General features: G+C 35.1%; 1 protein-coding gene across 3 annotated transcripts in view; it reads right to left on the bottom strand.

Annotated features, from left to right (window-relative positions):
- RNGTT (RNA guanylyltransferase and 5'-phosphatase) overlaps positions 1–22,922 on the bottom strand; it is a 338,127-nt gene that overhangs the window by 225,033 nt on the left and 90,172 nt on the right. For all 3 annotated transcript variants that reach the window (XM_017876820.1, XM_017876821.1, XM_017876822.1), the window contains 2 exons: positions 4,563–4,698; positions 671–742 (listed from right to left, as the gene is read on the bottom strand). In XM_017876820.1, the coding sequence (XP_017732309.1) occupies positions 671–742; positions 4,563–4,698 (208 nt within the window). The remainder of the gene's footprint in view (positions 1–670; positions 743–4,562; positions 4,699–22,922) is intronic.

Genomic DNA, 22,922 nt, shown 5'->3' with positions numbered 1-22,922 from the left:
CCCCCCCCCCACCCCTTATATCTAGTTACAGGCCAATGAATGTTATTCCAAGATCTGTGATAAGATCAAGCCAATTCTCGAAAGCATTACTTTTGAGGAATACAGTAGTCAATCAGAACAAAATAAAACTTGGTGTTTTCTGGCCCTGAGGCTCTTAAATTTGAAGCTCTGTGTTTTAAATACAGAAATTCAATCAAAAAATAAGACATGTGCATTAAAAATTTCCAGGAAAAAAATGCCTTTTAATAACCTGAATTAATACTGTAATTTATTACCCACTGAACAGCTCATAATAAGTTTCTCTTTTGTTTTGTTGCTATTTTGGTGACAGAAATAAACTCATGAGATTTACAAGAAAAAAAATCAAGTACAGGATAATTGAAATGAAGAAATTTTCATTTTATGAAATGCTGTCTTATTTTATCAGAGTTAAGCCATTATTCTTTACTCACTTGCAAGTTAAAGAAACCTAAAACAAAGAAATGTGTGAAAATTAACAATAAGAGAAAGAAAAGGAGATATAAAAGGATTAACAAAAAGATACCCAGTGAATAACCTGAGTCATAAATTTTCTTTCCTATTGTCTCTAAGGCAGTACCAAAGACTATTTGTCAAAAACACATCCATTATTTCAGTAATAACTTTTATTTTATATATTATAGGTACTTACATTGAATTTAATTATGTCATATATCAAATATCTAGGAACAGCCTGTCCATTTACTCTGTCAATAATCATCTCCTTGAAAGAGAAAAGAAGATAAGTTTCTTCATACTTTAATACAATTTTTTAAATTTGACTGAAATATAGCATACACACTGTAAGCACATAAACCATAAATATACAACTTGATGAAATTTCAAAGTGAACACACTTGTACCCAGATCATATAAACTGCTAGCTCCCCCCATCCCCATCATGCATTTATTCTATACTGAAATAGAATCACCTGACAATATCTCATCATATTTTTCATATTTGAATTTCTATGCCACATTTGGCTTTATGCTTGAATTACTAAGCAACAATCAAGGGTTGGGAGACTACAAATTTTAAATTCTAAAAGTCAGAATCCTTTTAAAAAATATTTTTGTTTAATCATTAATGCTTTAAATTTTGTTATGTGCCAATTACTTTAATCATAAAATCTATGACAATAAATGGCACCCCCATTATAGATCGAATTCCCAAGTGAGCCAAGTGGTCTTTCTTGGTTTCATGCCACTTTACTAGGCTTTGATCAAAAGAAATAGGGCAAGAGAGTATGAACAGATCACTGTAAATCTACCATAGCCATTAAAAAGTTAAAATAAAATCTACAGTCTGACAGAACAAGATAAGGACATTAAAGGATGACTGCAGGTGTAAAATGCAGTATTACATAAAATTTTAATTGTTAACACGTTTTGACCTAAAATTATTTTCTTTCCTCATATTCTTACTAGGAAACCAGGTAGGTTTTCTTGCTATCTAATTTTATAACAGAAATTCCATGTACAACCATCTAAAATTACAAGAAAAAAAAAACACTGATTTAGTAAAAATATATTTTGTTGCTGTAAGAAAGCATTACCTAAGCCTAAGTAGAAGGAGTGTAGTTATTTCTACTTGAAGAATAAGAGAAAGTTTGGTAGTAAGGTACATGACCATTAACTGCATCCTGAAAGATGCAGAGTATATTTTCCAGCAGGATAGTGGATAGGCCAAATGGTATAACAAAGGCATGAAAAAAGATGGCTTGGGGTAAATTGTCCAAAGCTGAGTGTTTGTGATTAGCAATCACAATCAAAGATGAGACTGAAGACACAGGCATGCTTCAGATATAAAGAATATTATATTGAATAGTTTGACTTTTTTGCTATGAGTAATAGGGAACCACTGAAGGGTTTTCAAAACCCATGGACCTTCAATGCTCATCTCTGTAACTTATTCCTTGAAATCTTTCATATAAGGCCCTGTTGGTTCTAACCATCATAGTCCATATAGGTGATGAAATGTTCTAGAATTAGATAGTGGTATTGATTATATGACCTTGTGAAAAGACTAAAAACCACTGGATTGAACATCTTAAAATAGTGAATTTCATAGTATGTAAATTGTATCTCAATTTAAAAAAAAAAAAAAAGAAATCCTGAAAGCAGTTCTTCAGATTGAAGAGGAATAACAGAACCCCAGATACACAACATATATTAAATGTCAGCTATATACATATTAGTTATACATGTTACATAGTTATTAGCACAACAAAGTTACTAAAAGGATATTTCCTTTTAACATCAAAATATAAAATGTCATCTCTTCTTGACTGTTAATTTTCTCTACTTTAAATTTACAGACTTCTAAAATTTCAGTAATACGCATGCAGTGTTTTATAAAAAATTAATAGTTGAAAAAGACATGGAATTTTTCCAAAATTCTTGCTATTAACTTTAATGATTAACCACTATATTCTTATCTTAGTCTCAATATTAAATTGATTAAATTTCACTGATGTGTTTCAAGTAAATTAATGCAATATTTCTAAATTCCTATTTTCCACATTTTATAGGTCAAAGAACATAATTAAGCAAAGCAAAACAAAAGCTTCAATGCTCACATCTGACAGACAATTAGGTAGTTTGAGATAATCTTGGATTTGGAATTTTACAAAAGCAATTTGCACATGAAAATGTAGAAGAAACAGGAAACTACCGAGGACTGTTTTAATTAACTAACTAAAAAAAAAAAAACAGATATGGCAACTATAATTCTAGCCCAAGTAAACTGACATCATGAATCATACTGCTATTTTTAAAACTTCACAAGAATCTATTACGCTGCTCTCAGTTATCCAAGTTTGAGGTGAAATAAATAGTATTGCTAAGTTAAATCTGCAGATGGTTAAACATCTAATTTTTAAGCATTATTTCCTACCTAGAATGCCCTCAGCCCACGTCCATCAAAAATCTTTCTATAGAAATCTTTGTTTCTAATGCCAACTCCTACATAAAACATATTTAGTTCCAGACTAACTAGACATGATTTATTTCTCCTCTAAACTACCTCAGGACTTATATACCTCTCTTTGGGTAATATATTGTTTTATTCGAAGGTCTCTTCCATTATTACCATTCATTCTCCACCCTTGACTCAATTAAGTAAAATGTTTCAAGGGTGAGGCCTTCTCCTCAACCCTCTAAGCAATACCCATACTCTTGGTATAGCAACTCATAATAGGCACTCAACAAACATTAGTTCAATTATAAACTATACTAAACTTTGACAAATGCTATTACTTCTTTTCCTTTCTTATATTTTATTAATTATAATGCTAAAAAAAGTACCTTAAATAAAGATAACAGAAACTAAAATGTTCCTGTTGTTCCCATGAACCAACTACCAGAGTTGCCACAAATGACTACGACTTTTATGTACTATACAACTGCAGGGTTGCCAGTCACATTAACTATAATATGATAGTTAAATCTATATACATATAGATACATATACATGTACATATGTGTGTATATATGTTTTATTATATATATATTTATGTTTTATTAGAAAGTGATATTTTGTTACACATGCTGTTATAGGAATAAAAATTTACTAGACACAGGAAAAAATACAAAAATCAAACTGTCCAACAAAAGGGGACTGGTTGAATAAATTACAGAACTGTTTCTCAAACTTGCCTAATTACAATCACTTGGTCACTTGTACGAACATGTAGGCCCCTGGGAGATTCCAATTCATATGGTCTAGGATACGTTATTGGAAGAGGTCATATTTTTAACAAGTAATTTTTTAACCCTACAATTTTCACAATCACGATATTTTGGAAGCCCCAATTCATGGTCTCTATATATTCAGTGGTAAACCATTCAGACATTTATGTGAAAAAGATGTCCAAAACATATTGCTAAGTATGGGGAAAAAAGATAAGTTACTAACCACATGTAACATTTGTTTCTCTTCATGCAAAATTATGTAACTATCCATATTTATACATATTTGACCAGAGCAATCATTTAATACCCTTTCCATCTTTAACAAGTTTCTCCACTAAAGAAAATATCTCAAAGTCCTACTTATGTTCAAAGATTCAGTTGGCAGATCCCTCTTCAAAAGGACCTTAATTCAATGTAAGCACACATAATAAATGAAATTTAACATCCTAATAAAAGTTAGATTTGGCCAGGTGCGGTGGCTCACACCTACAATCCCAGCACTTTGGGAGGCCGAGGCTGGTGGACCATGAGGTCAGGAGTTCGAGGCCAGCCTGACCAACATGTGAAACCCCTTCTCTACTAAAAATACAAAAATTAGCCAGGTGTGGTGGCGCATGCCTGTAATCCCAGCTACTAGGGAGGCTAAGGCAGGAGAATCGATTGAACCCAGGAGGCGAAGGTTGCAGTGAGCCATTGGACTCTAGCCTGGGCGACAGAGAGAGACTCCATTTCAAAAAAAAAAAAAGTTAGATTTGATGTGAAACTTCTTAACCAATAGAAATACACATTTACTTATAAGGAAAAGAAAAATGGCAATGTTTAATTTTATATTATACATAAATACGACTTACACCATCCAAGAGAGTATTTGATAAATGCATACGAAGATCTTTACGAAATGGAAATTCCAAATTTGAAACATGAAATACTGAATTGTCTCTATCAATCATAAAAACTTCATTTGTGCCATCAATCAACATCATGTACCTGTAAACGAAACATTAAAACGCTAGTATTTGCAGTATAATATCAAGAACAGGGTCATGAGAAATAACAAACTGGTTTTCCATAGACCTTAAACATCATTAGACTAATGTTCACTAGAGTCTCTCTATCATGCAGTCTCTCTATTCATGATTAAAGTATCATGAATAACAATTTTTTTTTCTGAGAGAGAGTCTTGCTCTGTTGCCTAGGCTGGAAGGAGTACAGTGGCTCACTGCAACTTCCATCTCCCGGGTTCAAACAATTCTTGTGCCTCAGCCTCCAGAGTAGCTGGAATTACAGGTGTGTGCCACCATGCCCAGCTAATTTGTTTTTTTCTTTTTTTTAGTAGAGATGGAGTTTCACGATGTTGGTCACGAACTCCTGGCCTCAAGTGATTTGCCCACCTCAGCCTCCCAAAGTGCTGGAATTACAAGGACGAGCCACCACACCTAGCCCACAAATAATATTTTGTTTTAACTTTTTTCATTTCCTATAGAAAACATAGAGTATAGGGAAATTAAAGTATTTTATGGAGATAATGTGATGTTCAGGAGTAACCTTATGAATCCATCCTAACAGAGAATGGTTCTCTAATTTTTATGAGATCTTAAACATTGAACCACACATATACACATATATAAATGTATTTTATTAGCTCAACAACTATATGGATCAGGTATTATTCTCGCCACTTCAAAACAGAAAAAAACAGTGAAAAACATTAAGTGATTTGCCATTTGCCAGACTTTAAATTATCCAGTGCTCTTTCTACCATACCTGTTAGCAAAACAGCTAATCCCTCTCTTTGAATCAATATCATGATATAGCCAGATACCACAATATCAGGTACAATTTTCTTCTCATTTATGACTATAAAATTAAAATATTTTTAAACACAGCCATAAGATTTTCAATTAGCTCTTATCTTCTTAAACTCAATCAATATATGGGGGAATTCATACGCTTAACAACCTGTCATTCTTCAAATGGTCAGGTTATCATCACTGATTTCCCATCAGCAAATCAAGAATGAGTTCTATTTCACACCATATATAAAGTCCGGATGGATTAAAGTTGAGGACATTACAGTCTGGGAAGCTATGCTACCAAATGGATAGTAAGAAGACTCGGGGTGAAAATGAAGATTATATCCAGGAACCAAAGTCTTAAAAGAATGAGAAAAAATTCACAGCATGAAAGATTAGAAAGTTAAAAGACATAAGCCTCTAAGAAACAGAATCATTTTGTTAGGCTGTTTTTGTTTGGTGTTTGGTGTTAAATGAAAGAATGGAAGGAAGAGTGGTCTGGAGGTACCAACGAAAATGAAAGAGAACACTGACCAGACAGTCCAACCACCTACCCGCAAAGTACCTAAGGTATGTCCAAAAAAAAAAAAAAAAAAAAAAAAAAAAAAGGCAGCAATGACTGAACGATGTAGCTGAATCAAGTTTAGATTAGGGGACAGAAGAAATATTAAATGAAGAGATGCAAGCTAACAGAATATATGGAAGCTAATATAATAGTGGATAACTGGCTAACCACAAACCAATGTTCTGAAGAGCAAAGTACACATGTTTAGGATAGGTGAAGAGAAATAGGAGAGCTGATTAAGGGAAAACAGGTGTACAAACAAAACGGAAAAGAGCAGCATGGAAAACCAAAGGGTTAGATTGTGTTTTCGGATTAGATTGTGAAGTATGTTGTTCTTTGCTGTTTCCAAAATAATTAGTTCCAAAAAAAAAAGTGAAAAAAGAGGAAAGGAAAAAAGGCAACATAATAGAAAAATTGTTTTAGAGTTTTAATAATAATGATAATTAGTTCCAGCAGGTGTCTGGGGAGCAGATGGAGAGCTCAGGCCCTTGCTATAAAAGCTGCAGCCCTAGTAGATGGGGAGTGTGGGGACTCAAGTTTCATTAGGAAAAATAAATTCAGCCTCAGTCTGGACTGACAGTGTATCTGAAAGACTCCCAGACCAAATGCCAGGCCAGACGGCATACAGACAACAGGAATACTTAGTTCCCAAGGCCCTCTGGCACATGCCTTTCAAAAGCAGCAATTCCTGATGTATAGAAAAAATCTAAGCTACCTTTGCCTTGGATTATGTTTCAAAAAGAATTTAAATCAACAAAAGGGAAGATCAAATAAAAAGCAATGATGACATCGTCTGCAAAAATGGCATGGAAGACACACAACCCATCATGTTGTTAAGGACTTAGGCTGGCATTTTGCAAAGTTGATATTCACCAAAAGGGTATTTCAAGGCAAATAAGTTAGGAAACCGCTGTATCTTTCTCTTAGAAAGTCAAGATATATATTAGGATATTTAAAGTTATGATAAAATATATAAATAAGTCTGTTCATCTTATTTAGTCCATTAAAATTTGACAGAATTGGTGTTCTATACTTACAATTTGAGAAAAGCTCACTTAAGCTAATAAATGTTAGAATTCAGAAAAAAGAATGGTTTACTCTTATGATCATGTAATAACGATAACTGAAACTATATTTCCCCTTTCACTGACTGCCCAGAAGTTGAGAATTTTAAATTTAATGCTTAAGTAGAATAGGTATTATCCCAGGGTGAAGATACGTTTATTTTACACACACACAGACACACACAAACACACACCTGTGTGTGTGTCTCAGCATCAGACCTTTGCTTTTAAATCAAGTAGAGTATCAATCAAAAGAAAATACTCTCTATGTACACATGTGTATAAACAGATTTAAAAGACTAAGGAAGAAAAAGTTTTAGAGGATGGAATTTACAAAAAGGGTAGCTTATGAGAAACACAGCTTGCATCTGCAGAAACACCAGAGAAATTATTTAGCACTTGGTATTTAGGGATTCTTCTGCACACATAAATTTTCAGGCTTTGGAACACAAGTTTCTGGGCTATGATTTTTTGTTTGAACTCCAGTCATTCCAAATCATATGTTCTTTTGTTATGTGATACTAACAAAAAGTAATGAGCTATTTCATGTAAGGAATGTGGAAATATTTCCACATCACTCTGAAGTCCCCGAAAGCAGTCAAGATTCTTTCAAAAGAAGCAACTACCTCACAGACTGTCAGTATATAACTATGTATATAACTATGGTGCAATATAATTTATTAATTAGGAAATTATCTCAACTGCAAATTTAATATTCAGAATTATCAATAGGTATTTGTATTATATTCATGCCCATTAAAAGGCAAAATTTAATTCAGTATACATTTCCCAGATAGAAAATGCTAACATATATATACCAAAGGTGTATGGATTAAAGAAAAGCCAGATGTATAGACTACTTTACTGTAAATGAAGGTTTTCTACCATAACTGGAAATAATCTTTCAGAGCAGTCACTGAGATGTGAGATATATAATTAAGTAAAACCACCAAATATACATTAATAAAATTAGGAAGTACATAAGTAAAGAGAAGGAAAACTGATGGAAAACAATGGTAACTAATACCACCTTAGAGTTCTAATTCACATTCCTCCCAGTAGTCTGAGAGTAAAATGGTCCTTAAACTCCTTGTAATTTAAAGTTAACACCAATTTAGACCCAACTCTGATCATCAAATTAGGAATTTATCTTATACTCTATGAAGGCAGAAATCATATCTATTTTGTTCTTTCCCACAGCTTAAGTATCTTGCACAGTCTATCTGAATACACACTAAAGGAAGGCACTCAATATTTGTTAAGCAAAGCTGTATGTATGTACAACAAAGTTCACCATAATATTCTGTAACAGTGAAAGAATAAGCAAAGCTGTATGTACAACAAAGTTCATCATAATATTCTATAACAGTGAAAGAATAAAAACTCAAATGTCCATCATTCAGCAAATAGGTAAAATAAATATTGCATATTCATGTAAAAGCATACTATTCAAGCATTTTAAAACAATGATAAAATATTCATTAATACAGAAAGAGATTTACAATATACCTAGTGGGAAAAAAGCAAGTTTAAAACCAGAATAGATGAAATAACGACAGGGGAAAGGAGGAGGATAAAACTGTGTGTATATCGTAAATACAGAAAGTAAAGCCTATACCAAAATATTAAGAGCTGCCCCATCTCTATGTAATAGAATTATCAATGATATTTGCTTTCCTCATTATGCTTTTCTGTATTTTCAAAATTTTTAGAAATAAACACAAATTACTTTCAGACACAGGGGGCAAAGTTAAAGCTGCAAGGGGGAAAAAAGCTACCAAGCCAGAAATGTAGTCTATAATCGGACCCAGAGAAACATTTTCTCTTTGCAAAGTGGCAATGAATTAAGAAAGGATTCTAATCTTGTTCTTTGTACTACAGAGGCTTCAAAACAACAGACATTCCTCTTCTCCTATCATAGAGCCTCCATACTAGAGCCTTTTGATGGGCAATAAAAACGGAAAAGCTGATCATTTATATTGATTTATTACACCACCATCTCTACCTCTATCCATTTTTCCTAACCCCTATCAAACTTATTATGGCTTTTCTCTTAAATTTTTTAATCAATTAATTTTTTAAACAAAAGTTGAAGGGCTGAAATGGAGCCAGTCTAGATGCCAGGCAGTACTAGATGCTAGGGTTAAAACAGCAAACGGCACCGACTCTCTTCTCAACTTCATATTATTTACACTCTTAACAAGAAAACAAGATATTAAATAATTCCAACCATAATACATATTAGAACAGTGAAGTAGAAGCTATTACAGGAGCCTACAAAGGTAGAACCTGTCAGAGTCTGGAGATCAGGGAAAGCATTCCAGAGGAATTCATGCATAACTGATAATAACAACAGGTTACATTTATTGAGCAATTACTATGTTCTGAAGAAAAGAGCACTTTTCTTAACTCATTTATTAACTCATTTAATCCTTACAATAACCTTACCAGGTCAGTAAAATTAGTGGGACACACATAAGTAACTTGCCCAATGTTATAACGCTGGCATAACAGCAACACTGATATTCAAACTTAGACAATAGTTTATTTATACACCCTCTACAGTATACTACCCCTCACATTCAGTATGTAGGAGTCAACCCAGCATAGGTTGTAATGTGAGACAGGAAGAGAAATGAGGGATGGGAGGGTTGAAGTACACAGACTAGTAGGTGCAATGTCCTTCAGACAAGATAGAATGCAGCAATGTTCTGGTAACTAAAAAAGGTTCAGAATACTGAAATGTAAAGATAAAGCAGGAAAATGGTATGGCATGAGACTAAAGAAGTAACAGAGAAAGAGGAATTATGAAAACTTTTTTTTTTCTGAGGCAGGATCTCACTCTGTCACCCAGACTGGAGTGCAGTGGTGTGAACATAGCTCACTGCAGCCTTGAACTCCTGGGCTCAAGCAATCCTCCCGCCTCAGCCTCCAAATGTGCTGGGATTACAGGCAAGAGTCACCATGCTCAGCCTGAAATTTTTTTTAATCCCTCCACCCCCAGCTACCAGTTATTTTAATTTTTTTTTTATTTTATCTTAGAAAACAAAAAACTACTTGTATGAGACAAACAGAAACCATAATGCAGAATTCAAACCCAGGAGATGTAATACAGCACGTTGGTTACACAGACACTGGAAAGCTGAGAACACAGAACAGGAAGCCTGAAATAATCCAGAGATTAATAGTTGCAGGAAACACTATGACCCACAGGACCAGGGGAACAAAATGAAAGAGGTCTGTTATTGAAAAGCTAGGAGCTTGGAAGAAAAGCATTAGGGGGCTATGCCTGGAAGAGGGTGAAAGAGGTCCATGCGGTGGGATGCTCTAACCTCTAAGAAGGTGGCCACAAATGGCCCTGTAGCTTAAGGTTTGAATCCCTATGAAGAGGTGTCCAATGGAGGATGGTCAAACCACTAAGGGAACAAAGTCCAGCAGGTTAAGAAGTGATACAAGGGGTACTCTATCTAACTAGGATGCCCTGCCCAGAAGCTGTTCTCTCTGAGAGGTAACAGCAAGACTGGTGTGGAAAGTGACAAAAGAAGTTGGAGAATGGAGTAACAGTTGTCCTTTGCTGCTGGAGGTGTTCTTACAGAAACTGAAAATAAGAGTAGTCCCTTCTCTCACCTTCCAAATTCCTGCCAGTGCTCCCAGTGGTAAAACTCAACAGCAAGCAAGCTGGCAAGGGAGTCTGGGAAATGTAGGTTGCAAAGTCCCAGCCCTAACACAGTATAAAAGAGTGGACTGGAACCGAGAGATGGGAGGTAAATAAATGCAGACCACTAAAATGTTTTAAGCAAACTAATGACATAATCTGATCTGCATTTTTAAAAGTTCATCAACACATAATGTACACCCCAACAGAACAGGGGCCAATCTGTAGACAAGAGAAATCATAAAGCTTCTTTAATAGACCATGTGAGAAATCATAGTGACTAGGACAGTAGTAACAATAATTTTAGAGATAAATAGATAAACTCAAGATATTCAAGTTGTAGACTGACAGGAATTCAATATGCTATTTACTAGATATGTGACTGAGAAAATGAGAGAAGTTCCAAGTTCTGGCTTCAGGAACTGGGTATACTTACTGAGCCATGGGGCATTTAAGAAGGAAGCAGTAATTGTTCCATTTTGTTTGGAAGAAATGATGGACACCATGAGTTTAGATGGAAACCAAAGGCCCAGATTTTCCCTACCCCTAGCAGGCTGGAAACAGGCTCAGGATCTAGACCAGCTATCCGTGTTCCTTTCCCAAAACTTTTAACTTGAGTGACAAAGAGGCATAAGAATAGTTGCAGAATTATTTATAGCAACAGCAGAGACATTGTCAGCAAGTGCTAATGGTGGCTTCCTAATCAAAGTGTTCCAGTGCCCTGACCTTGGCTCTGGTCCTTGCTGCTGGCTTCCCTTGATTCCTATCCATTTTCCAAGACTGGTTCTCCTTATTTATTCCTTTGCATAAATTAGCCAAAGTTGATTTCTATTGCTTACAGTCAAGAAGGCTAACAAGGCTAGGCGTAGTGACACACGTCTGTAATCCTAGCACGCTGGGAGGCCAAAGCAGGAGAATCACTTGAGGCCAGGAGTTCAAGACTAGCTTGGCCAAGATAGCGAGACCACATCTCTACTTTTTAACTGGGGGAAAAAAAAAAAGGGATGCTAATGGGTTTTTTGTTGTGTTGTTTTTGCCTCAATATATACAGCTAAATGTAAGGAAGTTTAATGTGCCTATGATGAAATCCCACTGTAATGTCCCTAACATATCCTTAATACCAAGGGTAACATAATACTAGCCCTTTACCTAGTAACTTGAGACACACCATCTATTTACCATCCTTCAACATAGACAAGTGTATAATGCTAAGCCTAGAGTTTACTTTCTCTGTACATCTTTTCTCTCATAAGAATTCACTCCGTCTCCAAAAAAAAAAAAAGAATTCACTACCAAACCTCTGCTATTTCTATACAAGCTACATTTCCTCTCATTTTTATTCCCAACAGAATTGGCGCACAAATCCCTGAGAGCTAATTCTCAATGTTGTATTAGTATACAGAAATAAATTCAAGTATACTAAAATTTCTTATAAAGAAAATTCAGACCACTTCCCCACACAGAATATATAAACCTTCCTGACATAGAAGCAGTTGGTCAGACCATGCCCCCTACTCACCAAGACCTGTCATGTGTTCAAAAAACAATACAAGAACAGCTGACTTACCAAACTCCAGTTTTCTTCCTTCCTCATGGGGCCCATGCACACTTTGCCTGTTCCTCTCATTACCTCACTGCTCAGTAAACTGTCTCTGATAACCTCTTTTGCAAGGTATACCCATGTCCTCTTTAACCCATTTTTTTCCTGTTTCTTTCAACTCTTTTTTTTTAAATAAGAAATCTTAAGTATATTTTACTGCAATTTTGTAAAAAGAAAAAGGAAAAACATATTTCTCCTTCTCACCTCCTTTAACTTAGTTCCATTATGAACCAATGAAAACTCTAATCAAAGTTTCTGTATAAAGCAAAATTTAAAGTAATAAGTTGTTTAATCCATCTAGATAATAAAGAATCAGTGTCAAAACCCCCTTCACAATCTCCTTATATAATAGTCTCTATCTCCTTATCTTATAAAATCCAGTTTTCCCCAAAGTTTTAAAATTATTCAAAATAGTTTTCATAAACTTCTTATGTTACAATGGCAGTTTGCTTAATTACCAGTGTTGAAACAGTACATTTTGTCATTCTTCATAGTATATATACATAGTAAGTAATTTTGCTACCTTAGGAATAAGCTTTATAGACTAGTTTGGGCACCTAATTATCATTTATACTATAATTCCATAGAAATACAATCTGAACTTAATGAATCTCAGAAAAAGACCAATTTAAACATCATTTGTTTGCATCTGTGATATTGCGAAATATATATATTTGTTATTCAACCATTTTTCTGGCATACAAATCCTAAAATCCTCAGAAACACCAAAATGATGCTTTCTTGTATATTAATGAGTTGACTGATGGTTGGTAGCTTCTAGGTAGCTTCGGGATGGGGACTAGGAAAGAACGTGGCAAGATTAGAGTGTTGGGACTTTCAGCACCACCCCACATCTTCTAGGAAGGAGAAGGGGCTGAAGATTAAGTTGATCACCAACAGCCAATGGTTTACTCCATCACGCCTACAAAATGAAGCTTCCATAAAAGACCAAGGACGGGGTTTGGGGAGCTTCCAGACAACAGAACACGTGGAGGTTACTAGAGGGTGGCATACCCAGGGAGGACATGAAAGCTCTGCACTCTTTCCCCACAAGTCATCCTATGCATCTCTTCATCTGTATTCTTTGTACTATCCTTTATAATCAACCAGTGTTTATAAGTTTCTCTGAGTACTGTGAGTTGCTTTAGCAAATTAATTGAATCCAAAGAGGGGGTTGTGAGAACCCCAAATTGAAGGTGGCTGATCAGAAGTTCTGGAGGCCCAGACTTGCAACTGTGTCTGAAGAGGGGGAAGTCTTGAGGACTTTTTACCTTACGTCATCTTCCCGGAAATTCAACTGACTCATATTAAGTTCCTTAGTTTCACATTAACAAATTTAAAAGAACACCCACATACAGTAACACTGTCTAACCATTTTTTTTACTTTCTACTGCTGTTAACAATCAGTGAAATGACAACATAGCTCTAACATAATCTCTTTACCAAAAACTATCAAAATTTTCATTCAGCAATATAAAAGATTCTAACCCTACAGGTATTTTTGTTTTGACTTACTGATTATATAAGCACATCAGGCCTCTTCAAAGGATGAGCTCTTCTTTCATACTCGTACCCCATCAATTTAAAGTCATGAAACAGATGTGACTGATTATGGCTTTATGGTCTTAAATTCACTTTAAGCCCACACCTCCCTTCTATTATGTGATCACTTACATGAACACAGCAGTAATTAAGCAGACAACATGTATTATTTAATTTTAAATTGCAAAGCCTATTCACTTCCCCACCAATTTAATTGTCAAGTTTATCTAACTAGTCTTTGATCTTAGAATGTTAAGTGTATATTAAACGGCAAGCCAGCAGCATGTCACTGAAGATTTGGACAATTTGCCAACATTTAAATGTCTTCTACATAAGCACAGCCATCTTTATTTTATATGTGGTTTCTACCACACATTTTTTTACTATGTCCTGTTTATCTAAATGGCTTAATCTTAATAAAAAGTACTGGGTAAATTACGTCTATAGAAAAGTCATCAGAAGACTGTAACTTTCATTTTAATTTTAGTTAATTCATCACAAGTAAATTTTGAAGACGTAGAGATACCTACCATAAAGAATCACAAAATCTCAAGCCTTATCAAACTACTGTGTGCTTATTTCTATTAACAGATTATTAATCGTCTTCAAAATCTGTTTCAAGAAAGCCCTTTCAACCATCGAGATTTAAAGTCTTGCAAATCTGTCAATTTAAAAAGCAACACTATGACAGTTTGGCAGGGCGTGGGGCCCAGTGTCAGTTTCTAGATTCCTCTCTCTTATTCCACAAAATTAATGACATATTAAATATAAATAACCAAGTGTAAGTAAGGAGCAGATTTTTTCCAAACTACTCAACAATTTTAAAAAATTAATTTGCAAACTATCAATGGTAAGACTGCTATAATTATGGGCTCTGATAAAAAATTCAAGCTCCAGAGCCTGTAATTCCAGACTCAATAGTGCTTGCTATCTAGATCCCTAAAAATCAAGCAGACAGACTGGAACCAAAAATCTCATCCAATATTATGAACGATTCTAGCTGTCCAACTCCTAACTATATGCTTTAACTTGCAATTGCAACTTCCTTATTCTCTTCTCATTTTGCCATCCTCCACTGCTCAGAAATTTGTGTATGTCTGTTTCTAAGCCCATGTAGCTATACTACTACACCATCCTGTCTCAAAATACGTATCTTCAAAATCCTATTCAGAACTCCCATGAAATCTCCCATACTCCAATTAACAGGTCCTAGTCAAAGCACTCTATTACTCCAACTTGTCCAGGAATTAGATAGCTATTACATACAATAAATGATCATATCATGGTGAAAGAGAAGCATACAGGGAGCAAGTAGGAGTGTTAAAATCCAGCTTAAGGAGTTTCAACTTCATTTTGTAATTGGGTTGAAGTATAGCTGAAATACAACAGACGCCAATAAATAAAATGAACTGATTGTTCATTTGCCAACATTAGTATTAAAAGTATTTGTACTACATACCATTAATTACATGTTAACATATAGCAAAGAGGGGTGAAGATATCTGTAGGCAAAAGAGAAGGTACCAGCATAGAAAATTATATGGGAGTCTACTATAGTGGTTAAGAATCATTCATCCTGGCCGGGCGCGGTGGCTCAAGCCTGTAATCCCAGCACTTTGGGAGGCCGAGACGGGCGGATCACGAGGTCAGGAGATCGAGACCATCCTGGCTAACCCGGTGAAACCCCGTCTCTACTAAAAAAAATACAAAACACTAGCCGGGCGAGGTGGCGGCGCCTGTAGTCCCAGCTACTCGGGGGGCTGAGGCAGGAGAATGGCGGGAGCCCGGGGGCGGAGCTTGCAGTGAGCCGAGATCCGGCCACTGCACTCCAGCCTGGGCGACAGAGCGAGACTCCGTCTCAAAAAAAAAAAAAAAAACATTCATCCCATACCAGCTCTTACTAATTGTGTAACTTTGCACAAGTTACTTGACTGTCCATTTCCTCACCAGAAGTACTCACCTCCTAAAATAGTTTTAAGAATTAAATGAGTTAGTGCATTCATGTCCACAGCAGCCTTATTCACAATAGCTAAACCACTGAAGCAATCCAAGTATCCATGGAGGGATGAATAAATAAGCAAAATGCAGCATATACATAAAATGGAAAACTATTCAGCCTTTAAAAGGAAGGAAATTCTGACATATGCTACAGCATATGAACCTTGAGGGCATTATGGTAAGTGAAATTAGCCAGTCACAACTAAACACTATATCATTCCCTCTGAAGTACCTAGAGTAATCAAAATCAGAGACAGAATGGAGTACAGTGGTTGCCAGGGAGAATGGGGAGAATAGGAAGTTACTGCTTAATGAGTATAAAATTTCAGTTATACAAGATCAAAGAGTTCTGAGGATAGATGTTAGTGACAGTTGCACCAATATAAAGGTACTTAATACCATGAACTGCAGAGTTTTAAATGGTTAAAATGTAAATTTTATGTTATGTGTAATTTACCACAATTTTAAAATTTAAAGATTTAAATGAGTTAATATATAAAGGATACCAGAATAGTGATTAATACATAGTAATATAGTATCAGCTATTGTTATTATGTCCAAGGCACAGAGTACTTAATTAAGTACTTAATTAAAGCTAGATATCATTAGTACTACTACTACAACTACAACTGCTACTAGTACTACTTTACACGATCCAAAGAAGAGTTAGAGTTGGGGTTAATGATAAAACAAAACCCTGAATAAAACAGAAGGGATCAGCTTAAGAACCCTATAAACAGGAAAGAGGAAGCCATCCCTTTTGAACACAGAAGAGAAAGAGATAATTGAACACAGAAATTTTGAAACAGAGAAATGAATCACAGGTAACCCTTGGTAAAGGTTACCCACAGACCACAAACCCAAACATATAAACATATTTACACAGTCAAAGGCAGTCAACAACTACAGTAAAATAGTTCCTTAATTCATTTTTCTATAAATAGGTATAACCAAAGTAAATTTTGTAAAATCAGACGCTGCACTGAGTGAGTGATAATTCAAAACAGAGAATTCATATTTTAAAAACTTGAATCAGGTGAGCCTCAATCTGTCTAAGAGCTTGTTTTCTAAATGTTAGAATGATAAAAACAAACCCAGAGCTTGAAATATCCCAATATATGGAAAGAATTTCTTAAGATTTACTAACAATAATGGTACATACACAATAACTGGAAAGCTACAATACACAATGGAAAATGATCATTGACCATGTTCTGGTCCAGTCTATCTCATTAAAATAAAGATTAGTAAAATGATAACTTAAATAAAATTATAATTAAATCTACCTGGGTTCATGTTTCCTTTATCTACCAAAAAGAAATACAATAACTGTCATAACAATAAAAATTGACTGATAAAGTCTCCACCCTCTAAAATTTATAAAATCAACTAACAGTTTGGGGAAGTGCAACGAGTAAATTATCAAAGCATATCTTTCACTTTTTGAAAAGAACTGTGAAGTTAGGACTGAATTCATTTGCTAAGGGCAACATGCATCTCACTAACTGCCACTTCTGTGGGCTAGAATATGCTTCCTATTCCATTTCGCCGATCTTCAAAGAATTAGAGAATTATGGAATTATCAAGAGCTGAAAGGGTTCTTACGTAGTCCCACTTCCCCCAAGCAGCATGCACTTACACACATTTATACCCCACCTCCAGTGCTGCAACAATCCTAAAAGCTCTTAAGGCACAAGAAAAACCAGACTAGATTCACAGACAAGAGCAAACAGTATTCATACAGGCACTATCAAAGACACAAAAAACTAGTCACATTACTTCCCCCAGTTTGTAAAATGTCTGAAAACAAAGTATACATTAACAGTCACTTTAAATAAAAACATGATTTACCCTACCATAGCAAGAAGCTTCTACCTCAAAACTAGATTTGAATATATTTTACTATCTCCTAAGGTCACTTAAACCTGTTTCCTGATCATCTAAAGTCCAAAAAGTAAGGACTCTAATAATTGGATACAGACATATTCAAATAAATCAATGTACCCATTTATTTATTTTTCTTCAAATCCTCAAAAGCAGTAAGGATGGAAGAGAAAATCTTAAGACACATCTTAAAGATTCAAATTGAATAAAGTTGGCTTAACAAATGAGCTGCCATCTAATTACGGGAAGAGGAAGATTTCTCTTGGTTTTTAAGTATTTTCTTATGCTGAAAATATGACTTTGTCGCATTAAAAATTAGAAGTCCACCCTTACTAACTAGGTATGGGAGCTTGTAAAAACCACTTGGTCTCCCTAGCTTTGATATCCTCATGTATAACTTGAGAAAATGGAGTCAATTCTTGCTACTTACAATGTGGTCCCTGGACGAATAGCATTAGCATCTCCTGGAAACTTGTCAAAAATGCAGAATCTTGAGTCCCAGCCTAGACTTTCTGAATCAGAATTTGCATTTTAACAAGATTTCCAGGTGATTCATATGCACATAGAATTGTGAGAAGCACTAGATTAAATAACCTCAGGCCACCCTTAACACTCAAATTGTAAAAGAAAATAGAAAAGTCAGGGTTGGGCATGGTGGCTCACCCCGGTAATCCCAGCACTTTGGGAGGCCAAGGCAGGCAGATCACCTGAGGTGAGGAGTTTGAGACCAGCCTGGCCAACATGGTGAATCCCCATCGCTACTAAAAATACAAAAATTAGCTGGGCGTGGTGGCACACACCTGTAGTCTCAGCTACTCGGGAGGCTGAGCCACAAGAATCACTTGAACCTGGGAGGCAGAGGTTGCAATGAGCCGAGATCATGCCACTGTACTCCAACCTGGGCAACAGAGCAAGACTCCATCTCAAAAAAGAAAAAGAGAGAGAGAGAGAGAGAGTGAAAATGGGAAGCCTAAGAGATGTCCAAAACAGCAAAATAATTTTAAAATTATTTTAATCTGAAAAAAAAAAGTTTTCACTGAAGAATCTGTCCAAAAGTTATATTCAATAGATTTTCTCTTCTTAGCTATAGAAATGTTCTTTTTTGACCCTAACTAGGATTAAAAGAGCAAAGAGTACTGAAGAAAACTAAGCATGATCACAAATTAGTTCCAATCAGTCTTCTAATTTTCACATTTTATATTATGCAGCCTTTGAAATTCACTATTGGCTAGACTCATTGAATGAATGCTAAATGTAAGCTACTTTGAGTAAAATTTTCACTAAGTGCCAAAAAAGGTTCACCTAACAGTCTTTTAATTATAGCTGAAAATAGGAAATAAAATGTTGGGAAGGATGACTGGGAGAGAATTACTATAGGGTTTTCCCTGTGCCTCCGGCTGGGAGAGCCCCTTAGGGATGTCTCCTAGGCTTAGCTTTCTGTACCATCACAGCATTTTTCTTCCTTCAGTCATGTAAGTAGGTGAAGTGCCTCCTCTTCCACTGCCACAGCAACTATTCCTCAGAATGTTCATTTCCCTGCCTCTGTATCACTATGGAAAACAGTCTCTTACCACACTCTTTACTTGATTTCCAAAAAAAACCACAGCTCTTTTAAGGCCTCAAAGGCTATGGGGGGCGAACCAACTGACTCGGCAAATCAGGTGGTCCTAAACTTCAAGAAGACTGACATAAAGGATCTCCCATTTTAATAGCCTCCTAAGAACAATTCAAGGAGTAGGAGTTGACATTATAGTCAAAGTTTAAATCAGAAGCTTATGGCTTAGCAATCATTAAAACTCTGACATGCTTCAAAATATAAACAAAGGGTTTATGCAGCCACCAGTGTAACAATTTTCTCATAAGCACCTTAACTCTAAGAGCTCACAGAGATTGTGGATTTACATCAATTATTAATCAGGTCGGTCCAGCTCAGGTTGTTTCTACCTCAAGACTTTCTTCATGTTGCTCCCCTCACCCATGTTATTCATCCTTCACTCATCCTCCTCCTAAGAACTCCTACATTCTTAGAGTCTATGTCATGTCATTTATATACAATTATACTTATAGACTTTGACCTATTTTAGGGCATGAACCACATCTTCAATTTTCTTTTCTTAAATATACACAAACTCTTTTTCCTTTTAAAACTTTACTGCCATTGAAATTGACCACATATCAAAATATTATATTTGGCAGCTCTGAGTGTATAGTCAAATCAGCAGCCATGTAAAACTTGTCAGAAATTAGGAATTTCCTTTAAAGCAAGCACCATCTTTTTCATACTCTCATGTTATTTCTATTAGAACAATGAACATTTTCAGAAAAAAAATTTACTGAAAGGGATTTTAATAATCTACAAGAAACTTGAAATAAATTTACTTTTAACACAGGCATTATACTTTACCATAAATATTTTACTATAAAGATCACCCATTATTTTAAATTTAGAAATGTGCTAATAACACAACTAAAGTATTTTAAGAAAGAGAGATAAAACACATGTAGAAGATGCACAACATGATGATGCTTGATTTTATTTAATATTGCTTCATGCACAAAGTAAAAATCTAAGTAAGCAAAACCATATCTAAATGCACCAAATGTTTTAAGTGAGTTGTAATTTCTCCATTTACTGGTATCAAAAATAAAATTAGATCAAGTTAGGAAAAATTGTAAAGCTCACTATCATGCAAAAAGTACAGATTGAGATCTGAAACTTTTAAGTCATAAGAAGCTTCCTTACAGGAGTTATAGCAGTTTATAAAGGAGAAAGTATTTTGACCTTTTTCGTGACTGGTCATTAGACATTAACATTATTTTAATGCAAGTGGAGCTGTTTAAACTGATTTGTCTATAGCTGATTGGTTTAATTTCACTGAATCATGCTGGCAAAGACGCAAACCTCATGCTTTGTGGTTCTTTTATAAGTAGAGATAGTGTTTCAGGGGACTCAGAATGACTTGAGTTTAGGTTACAGGGTTATAGGCAGTTGGCCTTGGGATACATCTAAACTGTGACCTCCATTTTTATTTTCCTTTTAACACTAGCAAGTAATTCTTAATGAATCGAACTATTGGAAATCAACTGGTTGCTACTAGTCTTTGTTTATGTTCATGTAAAAGTACCAGGAGAAATCCTAGAAGCACCAATTTCAACAGTTAAATACTACTGAGACTACAAAAATAAATATATTATGGACTCATAACATTAAGGCACCTACCAAGGCCACATCACAGAGCAGCCTTAATGTGTAGCAGCTTAAAGGTTGTAATTTATGCAGCAATTTGATTTGTTCTAGTTATATATTATATCCTGTAACTCTAGCCAGTAGTTTACATTCTATCATCCTAACATAAGATGTAAAAGACCTAAATGCCATTCTAGATAATTCATAGGGAGACAAAATTTAGTTCTCTGTCCATGCAAAAGTATTTTAAAAATTAAATTTTCTAAATCCCAAAATGTTACTAAAATAAAATGTGTTCAAGGAAGCTCACCTGCCAGCAAAAATAGCAGCAACATTAAATCTGGGCTAAACGTCAGAGAGATACTATACTAAGATGGGCCACCTATATAATCTTCAAATCAGACTTCGCAATTTAAAAGCACTGTCAGAATTACTCATTTTCTGATTTCTTTACCTAGTTCACATGTTACTGCCTTTTGAGAACCAAATTACCATCAAACATGCAAAAACCAAATATAGTTCCTCCAGAAAATAAAAATCCTATATATGATTTTAAAACATACAGTTAAAGAATTTTTTCCTCAAAATATATCATTAGGGCACATATATAAAAATTACTGTTCCTCATACACCCCATACAAATCAAATAACTTTTCTATCCTATGAACAAAAATTTCAGTCTATAAATAAAAGAGCTACATTCCAACATCATGTTTTTCTGTTAAGACTCCTTTGCTCCCAACACAATTAAGAGCAAAAAAAACTCCAAATGGGATAAAAGAGAATCTTCATATCATTCTTTCCTTCTGAGATTTCAACATAAGAATGTCTCAGTTTCCTGGTGCAGAAAAAACACTTCTAAGGACTTCAATGTGACTACATTGTTTTTACCAAAAAAGGTCCAAAATGGCACTATGAGGTCATTTGCAAATATAATTCAGATGCAATGCACAAAAGAACATACCAACATGGTCAAAATGGCTATGCTTTCAGTAATGTTGTATACAGGATCCCACTAATCCTTACTAAATTCTTAATAATCCCCAGCTAATATTCTGGATTGTATTACAAAATAGATGTCCAATGCACTGGATACCATTAGAATTCTACTGCTTCACAAAAGCAGCCTGAATTAAACCTGGTCCTCTGCTGCCATCTAGCGAAGTCGTAAGATCCCAAAATGAAATCAAAAGTGACAATTGTGGCCGGGCACAGTGGCTCAAACCTGTGATCCCAGCACTTTGGGAGGCCAAGACGGGCGGATCATGAGGTCAGGAGATTGAGACCATCCTGGCTAACAAGGTGAAACCCCGTCTCTACTAAAAAATACAAAAAAAAAACTAGCTGGGTGAGGTGGCCGGCGCCTGTAGTCCCAGCTACTCAGGAGGCTGAGGCAGGAGAAAGGCGTAAACCCAGGAGGCGGAGCTTGCAGTGAGCTGCGATCCGGCCATTGCTCTCCAGCCTGGGCGACAGAGCGAGACTCCTTCTCAAAAAAAAAGTGACAATTGTTCAGTGATCAATCTATTCAAAAACTCATTAAAATACATTAATTTTTTCAGAACATGCTGTTTAAAACATTTTACTACAAAAACTGCTACAATAATAAATACACTGGAGTATTTTACTCTAAAGAAAATGTATGCATATTTCCACAAATGCATTCTAGAGTATATAGACCATAGCAATAAACTACCATAATAAGCTATCAGGTGAATAATTACTCATTTTAAAAAGTTATTTAGAATATTATCATAGTATCCTTATAAAAGCAAAAATTTCAAAACAAGCTAAATTCACAACCACAGAGAAATTGTCAAAGTATGATGCACTTATACAATGGAATGTTCCATACAACAGAATGATTCTTCCCAAGACACTATTAAAATAATAGCAGAGTTTTTTTTTTTTTTAAGTATAAAGCTA

The sequence above is a fragment of the Rhinopithecus bieti genome, unplaced genomic scaffold (assembly GCF_001698545.2).
Source record: "Rhinopithecus bieti isolate Rb0 unplaced genomic scaffold, ASM169854v2 scaffold_10354, whole genome shotgun sequence".
In the NCBI taxonomy this organism is placed as follows: Eukaryota; Metazoa; Chordata; class Mammalia; order Primates; family Cercopithecidae; genus Rhinopithecus; species Rhinopithecus bieti.
Note: the sequence above shows the minus strand (reverse complement) of the source record. Positions and strands in the feature narration are given on the sequence as shown.